At 33.9% G+C, this 14,751-nt stretch overlaps 3 protein-coding genes across 5 annotated transcripts in view; 2 read left to right on the forward strand and 1 right to left on the reverse strand.

Annotated features, from left to right (window-relative positions):
* LOC102677749 overlaps positions 1 to 4,729 on the forward strand; it is a 10,057-nt gene extending 5,328 nt beyond the window's left edge. Inside the window, exons 12-16 of the mRNA XM_031509769.1 lie at positions 2,908 to 3,080; positions 3,206 to 3,309; positions 3,639 to 3,722; positions 3,788 to 4,050; positions 4,128 to 4,729. Of these exons, the coding sequence (XP_031365629.1) occupies positions 2,908 to 3,080; positions 3,206 to 3,309; positions 3,639 to 3,722; positions 3,788 to 4,050; positions 4,128 to 4,194 (691 nt within the window). The 3' untranslated portion in view covers positions 4,195 to 4,729. The remainder of the gene's footprint in view (positions 1 to 2,907; positions 3,081 to 3,205; positions 3,310 to 3,638; positions 3,723 to 3,787; positions 4,051 to 4,127) is intronic.
* A 125-nt stretch (positions 4,730 to 4,854) lies between these two features.
* LOC102677293 (vitamin K epoxide reductase complex subunit 1-like protein 1) lies at positions 4,855 to 6,866 on the forward strand. Of its 2 annotated transcripts, XM_006614252.2 has the most exons (4): positions 4,857 to 5,092; positions 5,167 to 5,343; positions 5,811 to 5,908; positions 5,996 to 6,866. In XM_006614252.2, exons 2-4 carry the CDS (start codon positions 5,183 to 5,185, stop codon positions 6,214 to 6,216), a joined length of 480 nt encoding a protein of 159 aa, XP_006614315.1. In that variant the 5' UTR covers positions 4,857 to 5,092; positions 5,167 to 5,182; the 3' UTR covers positions 6,217 to 6,866. The 2 variants fall into 2 exon arrangements, with proteins under 2 accessions (XP_006614314.1, XP_006614315.1); XM_006614251.2 differs by having other exon boundaries at positions 4,855 to 5,343.
* LOC102676957 (serine/arginine repetitive matrix protein 2) overlaps positions 6,479 to 14,751 on the reverse strand; it is a 12,075-nt gene continuing 3,802 nt past the window's right edge. The window contains exons 2-12 of one of the 2 annotated variants that reach the window (XM_006614248.2): positions 13,854 to 14,029; positions 13,626 to 13,662; positions 13,093 to 13,262; positions 12,817 to 12,996; positions 9,907 to 10,125; positions 9,585 to 9,840; positions 9,137 to 9,493; positions 8,870 to 9,072; positions 8,559 to 8,814; positions 7,976 to 8,450; positions 6,479 to 7,447 (exon numbers count right to left, since the gene is read on the reverse strand). In XM_006614248.2, coding sequence (XP_006614311.1) covers positions 6,910 to 7,447; positions 7,976 to 8,450; positions 8,559 to 8,814; positions 8,870 to 9,072; positions 9,137 to 9,493; positions 9,585 to 9,840; positions 9,907 to 10,125; positions 12,817 to 12,996; positions 13,093 to 13,262; positions 13,626 to 13,662; positions 13,854 to 13,922 — 2,760 coding nt within the window. In that variant the 5' untranslated portion in view covers positions 13,923 to 14,029 and the 3' untranslated portion in view covers positions 6,479 to 6,909. The remainder of the gene's footprint in view (positions 7,448 to 7,975; positions 8,451 to 8,558; positions 8,815 to 8,869; positions 9,073 to 9,136; positions 9,494 to 9,584; positions 9,841 to 9,906; positions 10,126 to 12,816; positions 12,997 to 13,092; positions 13,263 to 13,625; positions 13,663 to 13,853; positions 14,030 to 14,751) is intronic. The other variant, XM_006614249.2, reaches the window with a different exon arrangement.

Raw genomic sequence — 14,751 nt, forward strand, 5'->3', positions numbered from 1 at the left:
GGAAATGATGAAATTAATGTCGTTAAATTTCCTTTTTTGATTTCAAGCTTTTTTAAAGAAGAAAATCCCTGTAGAACATCCTGAGGATCGAAAATTGGCAGGGGCCAATAGCAGAACACCAATGTTCGTACGTTTTGACCTCTAAACAATTATCCTTAAATACTTTTCTCTCTTATTTAAATACTTATTAGTAAGATGATAGTGATAATCACCCGTTCTTCCATTTATCCTCGAGACCGTGAAAACAAACCAAACGATGATCATGTTGCTTGCACAACGTGCTCGTGTTTAACTTTGTTTGATACAAATCACAATTTTCTTCATACGTATGAACCAATGGAAATTGCAAATTTATCCAGAAAAATATCCTATTTTAATCATTCAAAAATATCATATATATAATTATTAACGATATTTTATTATTATCTTTTTCCTACTATTTTTTTTTTTTTTTTTAATAATAAAAAATTATTAAAAAAAAAACTTTATACAAGTTTAATCAAAAAATCTATTTATCCATTCCATTATTTTTTTGATCATGCAAGTTTTGGATATTGTTTTAAAAAATAATGACACAATATTATCTAATCTTTGATAGTTTAATTCTCTTATAAACAAGGAAGTGCGCAAAACTTCATATGCGCCATAGTTTATGCAAATAATAATAATGATGACTCGTTACTTATCTAATCGTTATTGTCTTAATTTTTCTTCGAATTTTCTCTTTCTCTTTGAATGAAAAAGAAATTTATTTTTTTTTTTTTTTCTTCTATTGATCATATAATATCTATTTTGTATAATATTTGTTTGAATTTTTAATTTTAAATTTTCATTAGTATTTTATTAATGATTGATAATTTTAATCAAATTATTGAAAATTTAAATTTTTGATTTAAAATAAATTTTTATTAAATTTAATCTTGAAAGATTCGCATAAAAAAGGAATTGCATGAAAGATTGAATATTCAATGAAAATGAAAATAATGAGAAGCTAAAGTAAAAAAAAAGTTTACTTACAAAAAAATGTGGCATGATATTTCTCTCATTTTGGATTTAAATTGGAAGATAATTTTGCACATTTAAAAAAAAATAATAAATCTGATCTGATTTCAATAAAAGTTGAATCACGAATTTTCCATCGATATTAAGTATTTTTTAATCGTTCGAGTACACAAGAAATAAAAAGATCATATTCGAATAATACGTAAACATCGACTGAGGGCTAGTAATGCTAATAAGAAAATCGAAGCTGATCCTCTTCTGTCAGATGAATAACTAAGATGCGAGGGTTTAACTAGAAGAGAACATATTGCAAAATATGAGCGCAGACGCAGACATTCGATTTACACAGTGCGCTAATGCATATTGCGATAATTAGATATTTTAAGATGGGAAAACAACGAGTTGTAATCATTTACCGAAATATTATGATCATTTATATCATTTATATATATATATTAAAAAGAAAAAAATATTTGATAGATTTTTCGACAATATTTATTAAGTTATTTTAAAGATTGCAAATTTTGTACAATCCAATTTTAATTGTATAGATTTTGACTTTTGATTAGATTTTTGATATAACATTATATTCATTTACGTTATATGATTCGTGATAAAAATTTGTCTTTTTGAAAAAGAAAGTTTTTTAGTTTTAATAAAGAAAAAAAGGAATGACTTTGACACATCCACATTCATATGACTATAAATTCACTTAATAATGTTTTAATATTGAAACACAATCTATTTGAAGTATAAGCAGGTAAGTTAGTTATATTTTTCGATGTATATTGTCTAATATTAGGCAACATTATTTCAATATATTATTTCATCGTATAATTTTGAAATGAAAATGTAAAGTTTAATATAAATTTTCACGTGAAAACGATATTTATATTATTCGGAAACTTCTTTTTAGTTATATTATTCTAACGAAAAAAATAGCAATTTATTATTATTATATAATTTGCCATTTACCATTAAAAGACCTCTGTTTATAGTATATTCTCCTAATACAAGAAGTAACTTTTGAGGGAAAATTTATTTCTATAAATTCGCATCTACTTGTGTCCTCCTATAATAGTATGCGATCCTAATATTACGAGTAGTTTTGAATCGAGTTTTGTAATTATTTTACAATGATTGCATTATATAAAAGTATGTATGAAAAAAAATAATGTAAAGTAAAGTAAAGAATTGGAATGTGATTAAAATTAGAATGTGCGGTTTTATTTTCATAATAATATTTTCGTTTTATTTTCAAGTATAAAATATATTAGATTGATTGATTAGATATTTTTTTTGATAAGATTATTAGTAATATTCGTCAAAACTAAAACTATTATACACAAAAAATTAATAATCTTTTCAACGTTTATAGTTTTTTATTATTTTAATATATATTATACATATATAATATATTTGATACGAATAATATATGAATAACATAAAAGATAAAAATGTAAAAAATTTGATTTAACAAAATAGGAGAGAACAAAATAATGATTTAATGATTTGAAAGAAAGAGAAAGAAAAAGAGAGAGAAAATAATTTAAAAATAAATTACGAGAATTTCGTCATACGAAAAATTATGATAGATTTATATTTTTTTTATGCAAATATATATTAATTTATTTATTTTTTGCTTATTTTTTAAAAATATTATCGAACAAAATTATCGAACAAAATTAGATTCATTACAATATTTAATTTTAACAATAGTATTTTTTATATCATGATATTAGAAAATTATGTAAAAAAATTCTAAAAATAAATGTTATTTGATAGAATATCAGCATTTAAATTAACAAAAAAATGCTTGATAAGTAATAATAAAAATATATATAATTAAGATAAATCAACCAACCAATAAATTGGACAAATATACACATACTTTGATTGGTGTAGCTCTGTAGAACTTATCCAAAATATATGTCCTCTTTTACCAGCAGAGGTCCTAGTAACGGATGCAGTCTTTATGAAAAAGAATTCACATGGATATCCATATAACACTAAAGACTGTTACAAATCTATAAGTTTTCTGAACACGCACCCTAATCGCTTTCACCCTGTGTGGCTAAGTATTTGATGAAATTTCGGCGCATAAAGTGCCTAGAATTCGACGTTGTGGATTGCTATCGATAAGCATCGTGGTAACGTCAGAATTCACATTCCCACAGCGTCTCGATTATATTTCGCGCCTAAGTACGTTACGCTAATATAACACAAACTTGTTGCAGATTAATGTCAGGCATTGCGATTGCTAGGCTCGCCGAAGAGCGAAAAGCATGGAGGAAAGATCATCCTTTCGTAAGATATCTTTTTGATATATTGTTCTTTTCAATTACAATTAATATGTGTACATCTGTTTGATAGTCATATGTATCAAATTTAGATTATTTCAACATTAAAAATTTCATTAACAAATAAATATATTTGTTTATGATATAATTTCAATATAATAATATTATTATTAAGCATAAAAATTGTTTCTACTAAAATAATTGAATGGTTAAGAATCCTAACCTTTCACATCAAAACGTGTATTGTTTGGATTGTTTCATGTATAGTGCATATGTGAAATAAACGTCAACGTTTATGTATGATGTGCATTAAATCATAACATTTTTTTTTTATAGGGATTTGTAGCACGACCAGTTAAAAATCAAGATGGATCTCTTAACTTGATGAATTGGGAATGTGCCATACCAGGAAAAAAATCTGTGAGTTTTATATAACATAATGTATAAATATTATATTGTTAATAACATCTAATTCAATTTTGTAGACACCATGGGAAGGTGGATTATATAAACTACGTATGATTTTTAAGGATGACTATCCCTCCAGTCCACCAAAATGTAAATTTGAACCTCCTTTATTTCACCCAAATGTCTATCCTTCAGGAACAGTATGTTTATCACTCTTAGATGAAGAGAAAGATTGGAGACCTGCCATTACAATTAAACAAATTCTACTTGGTATACAAGATTTATTAAATGAACCTAATGTCAAAGATCCAGCTCAAGCAGAAGCATATACAATATATTGGTATTGTATTTATTTTAAATAATTAAATATTAATATTATGTTTGATAATGCAACAAATATTCTTCTTTTTATCGCAGTCAAAATCGCTTGGAATATGAAAAGCGTGTGAGAGCTCAAGCCAGAGCAATGGCTCCGCAGGAATAAAATTGAGTCTCATTAAATTCAAATATTCCAATTACATGAAGAGGTTATCATATATCTATAGTATATTCTAATAATGATCTACATTTCTTATCTTTTTTATAAGTAACATTAGCATATGATGTAGCTAATTTACTATTATTTGCATTTTTGTTTTTGTTGACAAAATTCTTATATATACACATATTCTTTAAAAACAACACTAATCTCATTAAGATATAAAAAAATATCCTATTCTGATTCTGATGAAAAATATTGAAAAATTTTACATAATATCACAATAAATTATGTTATCACTTATTAGTAAAATGTGGAAAGCATTTCTTTTTTAAGTTAAAAAATTTAATTCTTAAGGCTTAGTGACAATTATTGATAAGTCGTGAAAATAAGATATGTAAGAAAATTAAAAAACGTGATATAGTTTCAAAACATCTATTCATTCTGCAGATTTTAAACTGTCAATATCAAAAAAAAAAAAAAAAAAATGTATTTAAAAATCTCATAAGCATTGTACAAATCGTAAAATAAAGTATTCCAACTACAATTTTATTGATTTTAATCAATTTTAAAAATTAAATTGAAATTGTTTGATAAAAAAATCACAAAATAACTATTAATACATCTGTATAAATATGAAAATATCTGATACATTTAGATGATTTGCGATATTATCTTTATCTCATTAATATAATCTTGTAATAGAATAAAAGAGTTTTTAGTCGGTGTTCGGAATTCTGCTAAAGTAGATCAATCAACGTTCTATGTTATATTTTGTTTCACATTCGCTTGATTATCGATCGTGGCATTTGTATAATTTACTCGTACGAAGAATATTAATTTCGACTGGAAGTATCGGAAAATTTTCAAGTGTGAATTGAATCAATCATTCTTTCCTATAAAAGTATATATTTAAACAAAGTGTAAATTTAATAAATATTTATATAATTTAATCATGTCTGTAAAAAATTATAACAGAAACCTTGCAAAAACTATGCGGAAATTGAACGTCGGAATTATCACAACATGTATCGTAGGTTTTGCTGTTTCTTATTACGCATACTCTATAGAAGTTGCAAAGGAAAATGATAATTTATACGAAGCAATGTGCGATATTAGCGAGCACGTTAGTTGCACAAAAGCATTTTTCTCTGAGTAAGTATGCAGATATTATTTTAAAATATATATATGATACTAAACTAATAATATATATTTTGTGTATAAGAAAAATATATAAAACTTGTTCACAATATGAAGTGTTTTATGATTGATGCAAATTTTCAAGATTATAATAAAAGAAAAACATTTTATTTAATATATTATTTAATTTTAAATCTTTGAAGACATATTTTTGAATCGATATAATTTATAAATGTGAATATATATACTTAAGATAAATTTCATATAATTATGTATTAAGGATTATTCTACATAGAAATCAACCTTAATTTCAATGACACGCGCATGCGTTCAGACTGAATTTTGAATCAAGTTTTTTTACAATATTTTAAAGCCATTTTATAAGAAAAATTAATGCATTTGATTTTTCAATTTAAAAATATTTCAGTGATTAAATTTATTTTTAATACATAGTCTAATAAATAATTGATTTTATATTGCAGATATGGAAAAGGTTTTGGAATAATTCCAAAAACATCTGTTTTATATATACCAAATCCTATATACGGGTTAATATTTTATACTTTAGTCGCAATACTGAGTACGTATTGTATTCAATAAATTGTTAATTGAGGTAAAATATGTTTTTTTTTTATTCTTAATAATATTTATAATAACAATTTTTTAGGTGTGTCAAATCGATATGTTACATCAATTTTGGTTGTAACATTAGGAATTTTTGCAAACATCGGTACAATTTTTCTAGCTTTAATTTTATACAAATTAAATAATATTTGCGTGGTCTGTGTTAGTATTTATATCTTAAATATCATTCTCTTAATATTTGCGATTAAGAAACATCGAAGATTATTTCGAAATGATATAAATCAACAAATAAAATCGAACTAAATATTGATTTTTTAAAATCTACATTTTCTGAATATCATTTTTTTTTTAAAAAAGTCCCTATGAGTCCCTATGAATAGACTATATAATTGATATGATATTAATATTATTCATTAAATATCGATATAGTCTGATTTATTAAAATTTTATAGATTATTTTAGTAAAGCAATTTGTATATATCTTTGTATATATCAAAATAAATGTTACAAAGGCAACTATTCTGAAAGAATTATAATTTCATTTTAATATGATACAGAAATAAAATATTGCAAGATTTAACATTTAATCACATATTTCTAAAAACAAATTATTATTGCTATCTCGTTCCCATCTACCAATGATATGTAATCTTGGACTTGTAACTGAATACATGAACTAAGAAAAAAATAAATCATACGTGAATTGTGTTGTAATAAGAATTTGTTTGAAAAAGTTAAGATAAAATATAGTTTCATTGGTTTATACAAAACAAATCTATCCTCTTATCATATGATCTATATGATCAATGTGGGCAATATTAATAATACTTTACACTATAAATATTTTACATAAAAAGCTTAAATTATTCACGATAATAATACCCGCGTGATGAATTCCACTATAATCAAAAAAAAAAAAAAAAAAGAAAGAACCAGTTCATTGTGAAATTATTATATAAAAAGTCTCTAATCGAAGAAAAATTTAATAAAGATAACTCAATACTCGTGTCTACCGTTTCTCAATAGATCTTTGTTACTACGATTGATACTGGCCAAGATGCCTGGACTCTTCAATGGAGGCGTCTCATCTAATCGATTTAAATGCAAGTTAGATGTGTACGGTATTCTGAGTGGTGGTGTATTGGTACCATTTCTATCAGCCTCGACATTAAAACTCTTGCTACGAGACAAGGATTTGTAAGTTCGTTCTGGCTTGACCGGTGGTTGGACATTGCTCGATATTGACACCTTCGGCGATGTGACCGTGTTCTTGATGGAAATATTGATCATGCTCCCATATTGACGCGACTTGTTACCCGATGGCGGGATAATGGCATGCGACGTTCCCAATTTGCTCGTGCTAGTAACAACTGGTGGCTGACGTCTCGACTGAGGCTGCGACCGAACATATTGTCCCCCGGCATGCAGATTCCTCGGCAGGGTTTGCGTGCTCCTATAGTGCTCCTCTCTCTCGTGATCGTTGGCTAATCGACTGGTAGACTTGCTAAATCTGCCAAGTGAACTGGATGCGACGCTGAAACGCGTCGATTCGACAAATTTGATTGTGAAGGAATCGTTCTTCGAGACGAGTTGACGAGTCGATACAAAACTACTAGAGGCATATAGGCATGCTTCAAACTCCCTTTCATGCAGCCTTCACCCAGCATCCGAAGCGACCGACTTTCATCGAAATACGTATACATGTATGTACTTATATATATATATATATATATATATATCTATCTATCTATATATCTATGTACATATATATTATTAAAATTTAACAATAAGCGAAGCACCGTTTCTACAGATTCGATTACGTAAATCTGTATCAGCTTACAAGGAATGTCTTTCGATTCCCTCATACGATTACACCTTTCTCTCGCAGTCGGGCAATACGATACCGTTGATCTTATTTTTTTTTTTTTTTTTTAACGATTAACTTGAACAAGAGACGTAGCTAATGTATATGCATCAATCAGCCTTTTGTTTAATGCCTTTTCTTTTTTTTTTTATTTTTATTTATTTATTTTTTTTTCTTTTTATAGTTTAGCTTGATTACCTGTACACGGTCTCTGCGACCGTTCTACCGCGTGGCTTTCCGGATCTTCTCGCGTCTCGGTATCCTTTTTCGCGGCCGTAGATGCTTCCTCCAAATGGATCCTCGCCCAGATAATACCTGTGCAACGGCGGTGTCGATTCGCTGCGTTGCCACTGCTCTTGAGTCGCAATATGATGGTCGCCTGTCCTCACCGTTCTCGTAACCTTACTCGAGCCACTGTTCGTGGTGGCGTTTTTAGGCGAGCGTGGCGGCCTCTCGGGAGGATTCCCCTCGATATTCTTCTCGTTCACCAGAGGGATGTTCTTGTCTATCACGTTGTACTGCATATAAGTTGGACCGCTGTCGTCCGTCTGAGTCAATTGAGAGATAGAGCTACTACTTGCGCGTTTACTCTTCCTTTCGTTGCTGGCTGAACGCAATTTTCCCACCAATTTTCTGAACGATTCCCCTATTTTGTATTTCGAATGCCCGGAACCTCGAATATTAAAAGAGAGATATATTAAAAAAAAAGAAGAATATATATATATATATATAAATATCATTGTTATCACGTTAAAGTGAAAATATTATTTCTTAATACAACTTTTACTTTTTGCAGGGCGAGCAGGTGTCGAAGTCGCGATCTCGTTTGATTTCTTGTTATTGCGGAAATTCGATTTCGACGTGGGCGACGGTGACCGAGATCTCGATACCGATTTCTTCCGATTCTCTTGCTCGACCGCCTGCTCTTGGACGTCTCGATTACGATTTTCCCACGTTCTTTGCACAACGTGAACCGGGCTCGATGCTCGGCCCGGTGGTGTCGATTCGTTTAAACTGGTTTTCTCTTCGGGCCTCCACTAAAAAAAGAAGAGATCAATCTCGTGTGTCGTTATATATCACACTTGTACGTACCTGCTCTTTCGATCTTCGTCGAGCGGGTGGTGGCGGCGTGCGTGATCGATCGGACGATTCTTGGTGTTCGCGGCGAACAACGGATTCGTATGTTTTCGAGTACGTCGACTCGACTTGGCTCCTCGAATGATCGTGTCCATTCGTGTGAATCGTCTCCACGTATTGGGACGGAGGAGAACTCGTTCTCCCTTGATTCTGCCTCTCTAGCATTGTCAAAAATATATAATTGACAAGTTATTTTTTTAATAAAAAAAAATATATATATACCTTTTCCCTGATACCTTTCAGACCACTCGCTTATCCCGTGAAAGTAGCCTGAAGGTGACGCCGAGTCGCGGCCGGTGCTGCGCCGTTGATGCCGTTGATTCGAGGCGTTTTGATAATCCCTGTCCTTGGATGGGCAAGACTTCATCGTGACGTTGATGTAACTTGTGTTCGCGCTCGTTGGAACGGGCGAGTCGTCCAACGCGTTAACGGATCCATGGGAGGAGCGCGACTCGCTGCCGAAGTGGCTCTCCAACCACTTGGACGTTTCGAATTTTCTCGCCTCGTCTTCCTCCTCGAAATCCAACGGTTTCCTCGTCAATACGTCCTTACGAGCCGGGAAATTCTCCCCTGGGAAGCCTGGGAAGGCGAAGGATTCGCGATGGTAATTTTCCGAAAGTTGTTCAATTAATAAAAATAAAAAGAAGGGAAAGAAGAAAGGAAGAGATACTGGAATGCTTGTGGAAACGTGTGGTTCGCATGGCCATGGGCGACGGCGGTGTCCAATCTCCGATTCGTTCTCCCTCGGTTGTCTCCGCGACGTAGCGCATTTCACGGGCGACCCGCTCGCCACCCGATATATAATCGACCACGTCCTCGTCCCTCTTTTTTGAGAACCTCTGCGAGCTCTCCTTCCGTCTCTCCGACGCGGCGTCACCGTTCGCGTCGCTCGCCCCCCCCTCGTCCGGCACCTCGTCGTCGTTGATCTGTTTATTTGGAAAACGAGAATTGAATGGCGGCGGGCAACGAGTGATTACCAGAGAAATTATTACCTCTTCGTGCTCGACCGTACGTTTCCTCTCGGTAACGATCAATCCATCGGGTTTAAACTCCTTCCTCTCCAAGGTTTTCTCGGTGTCGATCACCTTGTTCGACTTGGTCGTGTGCTGGACGACCCTGGGCCCGGTTTGGGACGCCAACTGTTTGCAAGACTCGGCTAGGGCAGCTCTCAAATCACCCCGATGGTTGCTTCTCACCGCCTTCTGGTATGCCTGAAACCGGACGAATTCTCATTTCGTTTCGGCCCATTATATAGGAAGGAAGGAGGAAGGAAGGAAGGAAGGAGAGAAGGAAGGAAGGAAGGAAGGAATCACCGAAATCGCGGCCCCCGATGCTAAACCGGATCGTCCGGCTTTCGCCACGCTGTCTCCCTAGGCGAACAAGTGGAAAGAAAGGTGTTTCTAACCGCGAAGGTCACGACACTCGCCGATATTCGTGCGAATAAACGTGAAAATGATGTTTGTAGCCGAGTCGAAATGAAATATCGTCGATAAATTTAACTATTATTGATATTTTATTGCGACGTGTAATATTTTCGAAAGTATTGCTGATACGGAATATCAATTATAATGGTTATTAAAGCGAGGAGAAAAATATATTTTAAATATAGATATTACGTAACGAGAGAATGAGAGAGAAAGAGAGAGGCGATTCAAGAAAGAATCTGAATTGGTCGAGGTCATTAAAGGTCAGTTGGATAATTAAATTGTACATACCGAATAGATTGTTTCTAAAATTTGGTATTTGTTTAAAAAAATTTGTCCTCGAGGTATTTTCGTTATCACAATTTCGAGAATTTTTGAAAAGAATTTTAAGCTTAAGCACGTGGATCGCACTGATGAACGGAGTTGCGAGGATCTTCGACACGGTGCATCTCAGTTTTACGATATTTCCATTGAAACGTCAACTTTTCTTTTCCTCTTTTTTTTTAATTTCATCACTCTTCTGTGAAAACGATAAAAACGAATAATCTGTAGACAGAGATCACTTTGGATATCAACGAAATAGCAATAGTATTTCCAAATTCTATTACCTAATACCACGACACCCGAAGTACACTCGAAAAGAAAGAAAGAAAAAAAAAAAAAGAAACGTTTCCATTCAGTTGATACAAGATTCAATATATACCGACAAAGGATCTCCTCTATATATCTCCTCTATATATCCAGCCTCGAGTAGAGCCGTGCGCCGTGCCGACGCTCTAAAGGATATCACCGTGTTGGATCACGTAATACGCGCTGTAATCGTCCGGTAAACGGAGCGAAGAGGAAAGAGAAGTAATCTGTGGAACGTGTATCGGCCGAGATGGAAGCCAAGTCGAGGATAGTCGGAGCGTGGAACCAGCTGCTGTCGACTGCGATCGTGGCATCTCAGCCCGTTCGTCGCCATTCGTCGGTGAAGGGAGAGCAAAGTCGAGAGATCATCGACTTCCACTTCTCGATGAGTCGAGCTCCCTCTTTCTCGTTCCATCAAACTCTCCTTCCTTCGCTCTCTTCCTTTCTCTTTCTCTCCACCCATGCTTGTATATATATCTCCTTACTCTCCCCCCTCCTCTCTTCCCTTTCGTTCTTCTTCATCCAGAACAATCCGACCTCTTCGTTTCTGAATCGTTCATGCGCGAACGCGTATAACCTGTTGCCTAGGTTTCGCAATCCAGAAGTTGGCGCCCCACCACACATAACCAGATATCTCCTTATTCTCATCACCGTGATCCCAGTTCTTCGCTTCATCGATCCTTTTACTTAAGGTAAGGATCTTCACTTTCTTCTCAAACAGATTCTTCATCTTCTATACTGTTGTTTTTGTTGTTGTTGTTGTTGTTGTTGTTTTTGTTATTTCTTTTTTCGTGCAAGACGTAACAATGATCGACTCGAAATGTTACCGTGCCATGGTAAGAGTAGAGAGGTGGAAAAAGAAGTTCCTTTTAACGATTGCTTTTTACGACCGCTCTTTCTTACCGTTATTATCGATTCCTGCAATTATTTGGATATATATATATATATATACGATGAAATTCCATAGTCGCATGGAGAAAGACGTTCCCCAACCTGTCAGACTGGTTGCCAGACAGATTTATGATAAGCAATGTGACAAACACGATCGAGAATACGATACACCTGTTGCATCCCTTCTCTCGTTGCATGCGCATACCGCTTCCTTCCGTGTCCGTCTATCGTTAATCATCCGCTGACGAGAGATGCTGCATTCGCCTCGCGATGGAGAGGAAAAATCGGTACGGTATTTGCGGTTTTCTCGATCATCGAACAAAGAGATATTGACTCTATATGCAAAATAAGAGATTTAACAAAGAGATGCAAATACATATACACAGATAATCGATACCTCTGATTTACTAACTACTAGTAATAGGCTTTTATGTACTAGTGTATGTAAATTGTGAAGCGTGGCTTTACAATTAACATTGTTCGCCGAGAATTCGTTCCATTCTTCTTTAAACACGCCACCCGTAAAATTTTCCAATTATATTAACCAACGTTTCGAACACATTTCTCCTCTCCAAGAGAAAGCCTCGCCTTGCGACACACTTTGAAAGAAATCGTCGTCGTTCGTAAATTTTAACCGACACCACGAACGGTAAACAAAGGTCGTCTAGAGTCGGCCTTGGCCGAAAGAAGGACGAAATTTTTGCGTCCAGGCCCGGGGAAAGGAAAGGAAGCGCAGCCTTCCAAAAGAGAGAGAGAAAGAGAGAGAGAGAGAGAGAATGATATGTAGTGGACGTGTGGTAGCGTGGGATGAACCTTGGGAGCCGAGAGAAGCCTTTTGGTCGACCTTTTCGCGGCGAGAGGGGGAAAGAAAGTGCGCGCGCACACACACACTGCCGGCGTATGTATCCATGGCACGCGCAGGTGGAATTTAGGTGTGGGTGTGTCGCGTGGATATACCTCGTCCGAGATATCTCCCAATTGTTGACGATCCTCGGTCTCCAGCCTCTCCTCGATCTCCTCCCGACTCCTCACTATCGTCTCGTTCAATTCTTTCTGGACTATGCTAGCTCCGTCTACCGAGCTCCTTCCACCCGACGCCCATTCAATTTCTTGCGGTTGGTCACCGGTCGTGCGCCTCTGAGAAGAAGAAATATTGGCAAAAGATACGTTGTTACGTTAAGTTAAATTTAGAAAAATAATTTAGGGAATAATATTATATATAATAGGCTTTACTTCCTGCGTGGTGTGCTCCTGTTGCTCGACATCTTCGGTGGTGTTGGTGGTGACAAGGGGCCCTGAATCGACCACCACTTCGCCATCCTCGAGCACAACTTGTCGCTTCACTCTTGTCTCGATCTGTCTGGTCGTAGTTATTTCCTTCTTTTTCCGTGTCTCCCATTCCTCTGAAAGCGGAAACGAGTTGAATATAATTCGGTATATAATTTTCGGGAAGAAACTAAAAATCTCTCTCTCTCTTTCTCTCTTCGGAGTGAGAGAGAACAATCGAAAGGCGAGAAAAAGAGAGAGAAAGGAGGAGGAGAAAGAAAAGGAAAAGTTGATCCGTTTACGATCCGTTTCGCGACGTCGAACAAGAATAAGAGGAAATTTACTCTGAAGTTAATACGGTGCACGGTAAATGTTTGCCAGACCTCGGTTTAGCGCGCGACACGCCTTCGCTCTTATCTTGTATCTAGTTATTTGAATCACGAGCTTGAACGTCCGCATCACGAGCAAACAATGCATGACAATCACGTTCGAGGAATTACCTTCTTTGACCAAAGCCACGGAATTCTCAGGGTCGATCTGCAAAAAGAAAAGAAGGAAAGAAAGAAATTGCATGATTAATCTGGTTTCTCTGACTGTACATGTAAGAGATATATATATATATATGCATATACATAGTAAAAGTAACTGTATGCACGAGTCTCTGCGCAAAAGGAAATGATTTATTCCTTTGTAAGGTATAAGGAGAAGAGGATCTCGGATCTACTCACGAGAATCGGTGGATGGCTCGCAGGCGGTGGACGGGCCTCGTATCGGCGTGTTGAAATCACCTCCATCATTCGATCATGCCTGCTGGTGAATCCTGAATGCCGTTGAAGATGATCCTGTCGTGACAGGAAGTGGAATTATTCGTTTCACGGATTTCTCCCTTCTATCTATCCTCTCTCTGAAATATAAATAAAGATGTTGAATATATATAAGAATAAAGATATGAATCCTTTCTAAATTTCCTTCAATTAATTTCTCCCAATAAAAGAGTATATCCTTTCCTAAAATATTCTTTAAATTAATAATATCCATTGCACATAAAAATAGGTAATGTGGATAAATTTTTCCAGAAGCAGAAAGATAAGTGGATTTAATTTTTTTTTAATTTAAAGAAATCATTATTGAGATGGAATTATTCCATTTTATTGGATTTCTTCCAATAAAAGAGTAGCTTCTATCTATCCTCTCTGAAATAAAATGTTGAATATATATAAAAATAAATGTGTATCCTTTCTAAACTTCCTTAAATTAATTTCTCCCAATAAAAGTGTGTCTTCTATCTATCCTCTCTGAAATAAAAATGTTAAATATATAAGAATATATAATAAACGTGTATCCTTCCTAAAATTCCTTAAATTAACAATATCCATTGCACACAAGAATAGATAATATGGATAAATTACTCCAGAAAAAATATTGAATATATAAGAATATATGATAAACATATATCCTTTCCTAAAATTCCTTAAATTAACAATATCCATTGCACACAAAAATAGATAATATGGATAAATTACTCCAGAAAAAATGTTGAATATATAAGAATATATGATAAATATATATCCTTTCCTAAAATTCCTTAAATTAACAATATCCATTGCACACAAAAATAGATAATAT

The sequence above is a fragment of the Apis dorsata genome, unplaced genomic scaffold, assembly GCF_000469605.1.
Source record: "Apis dorsata unplaced genomic scaffold, Apis dorsata 1.3 scaffold_174, whole genome shotgun sequence".
Lineage (NCBI taxonomy): Eukaryota > Metazoa > Arthropoda > Insecta > Hymenoptera > Apidae > Apis > Apis dorsata.